This window comes from Rhamphochromis sp. 'chilingali' (assembly GCF_963969265.1).
Source record: "Rhamphochromis sp. 'chilingali' genome assembly, chromosome: 6".
Classification (NCBI taxonomy): domain Eukaryota; kingdom Metazoa; phylum Chordata; class Actinopteri; order Cichliformes; family Cichlidae; genus Rhamphochromis; species Rhamphochromis sp. 'chilingali'.
The window spans coordinates 42,818,083-42,823,723 of NC_137933.1; the positions used below are offsets into that span (position 1 = coordinate 42,818,083).

General features: G+C 50.5%; 1 protein-coding gene across 2 annotated transcripts in view; it reads right to left on the reverse strand.

Moving 5' to 3' along the window:
• The window catches only part of tshz3b (teashirt zinc finger homeobox 3b), a 30,964-nt gene that overhangs the window by 24,790 nt on the left and 533 nt on the right, over positions 1 to 5,641 (reverse strand). For both annotated transcript variants that reach the window (XM_080885613.1, XM_080885614.1), the window contains exon 2: positions 5,064 to 5,421. In XM_080885613.1, coding sequence (XP_080741739.1) covers positions 5,064 to 5,103 — 40 coding nt within the window. In that variant the 5' untranslated portion in view covers positions 5,104 to 5,421. The remainder of the gene's footprint in view (positions 1 to 5,063; positions 5,422 to 5,641) is intronic.

Here is a 5,641-nt window from a genome sequence, read left to right on the forward strand (position 1 = left end):
GACTCAAAGCATCATTCAGAGTTTGAGGGAAATGATGACGATGATTAGGAACCCTCTGTGATGAAGAGCGTGGGAGCAAAGAAAATCTCAAAGCAGGCTGTGTAGCTGTCTCAGTAATAATCTGTGAGACCAGTGTGTGTGTGTGTGTGTCACAGAAACCTTGTTTATCCTGAACACACACACACACACCTGCCATTCTTCCCTCCGTCACGTCTTCTCTGTGTCGCTTCAAGAATGAAAACGATTTCCCTTTAAACACACACTGCTGATGTTTTAGCTGCTGTTGTTCTGACTCCCCCCCCCCCCCCCCCCCCACACACACACACACACACACCAGGGTGTTTGGAGAGGAAGAGGAGGTGAGCAGGGAGCAGACAGACAGAGGAGAGGGGGGAGAAGAAATGAGGAGGAGCGGATGCAGCCTTGTGAGCCAATTTAAGAAATAACTGCTGATGCATCAGCTATCGACTGTTTGAGCGCTCGTGATAACGCTCAAGGCGAAACTGGGAGCGAATGACAGCATCAACTGCCGGCAATAAAGTGCAGAGCGCCAGACCAAGGGAGGCTAATTGACAGCTGTCAACCTAATGGGAGCCGTGACGGAGGATTGTGAGAGAGAAGGAGAAGAAACACTGTTTAGAAACCATCAGCCACTTATCCTGGAGGAATGGGGGGGACCCCCCGTGACTGTCGTTTGTCTGCTCGCCGGCTTCTTCGTTCCTTTCTGCTTCCTCCCGCCTGTGCGCATAATCTGCTTTACAGTGTCAATGGCTTCCTGTCCGTCCTTGTGATCCAATATTTAACTACGGTACAATCACAGCATCCGCCAGCTTCAAACGCTTCATTAAGGGGCCGAGTTTAACCGCAGCGGGTCACAGACGACGGCCTTGGTGTTCCAGCCTCACGCTGAACGAGCTTCAGAGACCGTGGCGTATTCCCGTACACGTCTCTGACCTCACAGCTCATCTGACCTCATATATTTACTCCAGATAAAGATCAAATTTTAGGGCTACGTCTCTGAGTCTGAGAACCACAAAAACACCAAACCTGCTTTGCTTTGGGTCCTTCTCTTTGTGCACAACACATCATTTCCTTATTTTTCCGGAAATGTGCTTTTTATTTTTCAGGTAAACTTCTAAGTTCTCCGCCTGAAACTGATGGTGTCACGATGGTGACACTTCCTGTTTGGTTTCAGATGTGTCCTCTCAGCTGAGATCCACTCACATTCACCATAAGACAGACACTATCTCTGCCTTTAAGATTGAAACTTTCCTTTTTGCTAAAGCATATAGTTAGGGCTGGACCAGGTGACCCTGAATCCTCCCTTAGTTATGCTGCAATAGACGTAGGCTGCCGGGGGATTCCCATGATCCTTGTTCTGATGGATGTCTCTTTGCTTCCCATTTCTGATTGCCAGGTCTTTACTTTATAAACACCTTCAGGTGACTGTTGTTGAGATTTGAATCGAACGGTTTGTAGACGAGGTTACGTACGAGTGAGCGCCCTGCAGGCTGGGGAACCAATAATATCACAGCTTTAAGGAACCAATCACAGTGTGCGAGTCAAACAAATAATGACGTGGAAACATCGTAACGACTGTGAAACAGCGATCAAATGTCCATATGTAGCAGTTTGTAGCATTGTTACCGTGGTTACCGCCTGATTAGGGCAGGCCGGACGTGAAAAAGACCCTCAGATATCGAGTCACCAGAATAACGCTGGTTCGTGATCAGATCGTGTTTTCTTAAAAATCCTTTTACGGCCTTTTTTGAAGCTGGTGCAGATCGGCCATGTTGGAGCAGGCGGTGGAAGCCACTCCCACTTTAACTCTGTGACATCAGGAAAGTGCCGCTCGGCTGGAGACAGGCTTCCTTCCTCACATTGTTTTCTAAGACCTGCAAAAAACCAGCTCAACAGTTTGTGTTTGAGAACGCAACACTTTATTATTCTAACTGCTGCAGTCGTCCGCCGAGCCGTCGAGGACGCCGAACATCCGAGTCGTGGTATACGTCTGGCATTTTCAATTTTTTTGCTTAAAATCTAATTTTAACAAAGTCAAAAGAAGAAAACAGTCATCAGCGGTTCCAGAGATGAAGAGACCCGGAGCAGCTTCGTTTGAAGGGAAAACGTGCGTGTGGCCCGTGTTGGTTCACCGGCGACCGAACATGCAGCAGCTGAGCGCATGGGCACGAAAACGGCGCGGGGTTCTTCGTGAACATCGCCTTAACCCGAGGAAAAAGGCCGACCTCTGATACCTGAGCGTCTTCAGCAGCCATGTGTGTGTGTCTGTGTGTGCGTCTGTGTGCGTGTGTGTGCTGTTCACTAACAGGTGAAATAAATCAGAGACGAGTGGCATGTTTCTACGACTAACCAGAGCTCAAAGATCATCTAACAAACCTTGACGTGACTTTTGGAGCTCAAAAAGTCTCTGAATCGTTTCTACTGAAAGACGTCGCACACCGAGGAAAGCGCCAACCTTCCCTCCGTTTGAGCCTCACAGTGATCAGCTCACCCATAACATCACGAGTCACATGATCTTCAGCCTCATCGTCACCTGATTTTACCGAATTATGATGAAAAGCTGCAGTTTGGAAGATAATCATTAAAACTTTAAACAAACTCAACCAGCTGAACTTTAACGATGGATCTCGTTACATCACGGAGACAATGACACACTCACGCACACACACTCCTATGAACTAAGACTTGTTGTCCTCACACGAGTGTGTGTGTGTGTGTGTGAGGACTTGTAATTCAAATGTAAGACGTGTAGGCGCCTCACTGATGATGGCGTTTTTTTGTTTGGGGATAAATAACGGCGCTGTGCTGCTTGATGGTGGAACTTCCTGTGTGAGAACAATGAAGTGTGACTTTGAAGCTTGGGGACAAAAGCCCGCTGATGTCACGAGCTCTGAAAAAATAAAGCCTCCTGCTCAGGACGGTCACCTCGAATGAACCCTCACCGGCGGCGGGGTGGACGGGAGGCAAACGAGGACGGCGTACGATCATGTTGATTAAATCCAGCGATGGTGGAGAGCTAATTGGCGAGCGTGACAATGTGCGGAGCTTGTCATCTCCAATCATTAGGCCTGTCACAGATCCATCAGCTGCTCGGCTAATTAGCACAACGCTAATGAAGCTGGCAAAACAACTCCTCTTAAGACAGCTGAGCGCGCTCCGTCACCACGGCAGGAAGCGTGTGTGTGTGTGTGTCGGGTGGTGAAGGGGAGAAGAAACGGGTCTAATGTTCAGAAGAGCTCAGCAGAGACTCAAAAATGTAAACGCCAAGAAAACGGCAAGGTTTGGTTACAAAGAGAAAATGTGAGTGAGAGAAGGAGCATCAGATTCACCTCCTCACTGTGAGGCCACGCCGCTAACTGCTGCGCCACCGCGCCGCCCTGGCCTGCAGGAACAATCCTCTGAACATCCTCACACTGACACGGAAACACACAAATGTGCTTTTAGATGAGAAACATGGCGTCCAGTAAAAACAGTCTGCGCATGTGGAGCGCGTGCTGTGAGCTTGCTGTGGCGTGCACGACCAAACTTTCACCTCAGACAAGCGTGTCCTGAGCACACGTGCTGCTCAGGGAACAGATCAGCGTCACGGCGGAACACGCCGAAGGAAAAGCAGGCTCCTCGGCCCAAAACTCCGAATCATCCTCCCAGAACTCTGTCACCACACGGCAACCAGTTTGACATCACCCTCTCAAACTCAATCTTCCAAAACCGCTCAGCTCGCAGCTGCAGGACGAGGAGAGGAGGAGAGGAGAGGAGGAGAAAAAATAGGACGTGGCTGCTAGTTTGAAATGAAGCTCCTCCTTCAGCAGGCACGTTTATTCTCAAGAAAGAAATCCATCGTTTAGCTTCTGCATCCATCCGCGGCTTTAACCCCTCCCGGCATGTCCATTACCCCCCCACCCCCCAGCACTGATTGACCATAAGAGCCTCTGATGAATGTGGCTGTCAGCGTTCAGACGATTGAATCAAATATGAAGCAAAGCCTCACATCTGTAACACCACAGTGTGTGTCCGCGCTCAGCAATCCTCCAGTTAAAGCCAAACACCAAAGGTTAAAGGTCATCGTAAAATGATCTGTGATTCAGCAAGATGTTAAGCTGAGCGCTAACAACAGAACGAGGTGAGCGCTGAAGTTTGTGAGGTCGACGTGACTTCAGCCTGTCTGGGGGGAGGAGGAGGAGGAGGAGATTATTGGGAATGAACAGATCAAAAGCCCGGTCGGGTGACGGGTGATCAATCAGGCGTCAAATCAAAGATGGCGACTGTCCATTAAGCTCTTTTCCAGCATCACTCCCTCCTCGCTCTGCAGCCCGTGAACTAATCTTTACTTGGGGAGAGAAGTCTTTCCCAGAAACTGAAAGAGGAGGGAAAGAAAACAGAGGTGGAAAAATCTGAGGGCCGGGAATGACCGGCCCCCGATTATCGAGGATAAATCGACGGCCGGAGGAACAACGAGAAACTCAGAAATATGACGACACTAAAAATGAGAAAAATGTTTTAAAAATCCATCAACTAAAAAAGAACAAGATAAATCTGACTTTGTTTTCTGTCGGTTATTTGGTAATCCTCAAAAAACCCATTGGAGTCGGCAGACCCAAGGTGCTGGGTCCACACTGAGCCCGACCAAACCTTTTCCTAGAGCTCATACTGACCTTTGACCTCTGCTGGAAGCTGATGGTCACATGTGTGAAGAGCTGAAGGTTTATTCTGAAAATTCACTTCATCGAACATGCAGCCTACAGGTGTGTGTGTGTGTGTGTGTGTGTCAAAATAAAAATATTTTACTCAAAATAAACTCTCACACACTCCAAACACACGTTGGGTTAAAACGGTAAAAATCTGAAAAATAAATCCAGCTGTCTGTTTTTAACTAGAGATGCTGTGTGTGCGTGAGAGCGCGTGTGTGTGAGAGTGTGTGTGTATGACAGTGTGTGTGTTTGTGTTTGGAGTGTGTGTGTGAGAGAACGAGTGTGTGTGAGAGAGTGGGGAAATATTAATGAAAAGTAGCTGCTTAGCGGAGGGGGGCAAACAGCGGGGCTTACCTGCGGCGCGCCGCGGCGCTTGCTGCTTCCTCCGCGGCATGTCGGCTCAGGAGTCCGGCGGAGAGTCGCTCTGAGTCGGCGCTGATCCGAGGCAGCCCGGGGGCTCCGCGGAGCTCCGGCAATGTGCCCCCCCGCTGCTCTCAGGACTCCCGCATAGAGCGGGGAGGGTGCGTGGGGAGCGGGGGGGGGGGGGGGGGGGGGAGGGGGGCAAAAACTGCAGAAAGGAGATTTAAAGAGGTGACGGAAGACCGGCGGGAGTCCCGGTCCGTGGCCGAGCCTCGGCGCGCCGCTCCGGCAGCAGCAGGAGGAGCAGCTCCGCCTCTTGAGTCGCCGATGAGTCCGAGCTGCAACAGGCGAGCTGCGGGGACAAAACCGGAGGACAGACCGGAGGACTGCGTCAGTCAAAGTCCGCAAACCTGCCGCGCGCGCACTGAGCGGCGCTTCGTCTCCGGTTCAAGCTCCGCGCTGAGCGGCGTCACGTAGCTCCCTCCTCCCGACCTCCTCTCTCCCTCTCTCTCCCTCTCTCCCTCTCTCTCTCTCTCTCTCACACACACACACAAACACACACACACACTTAC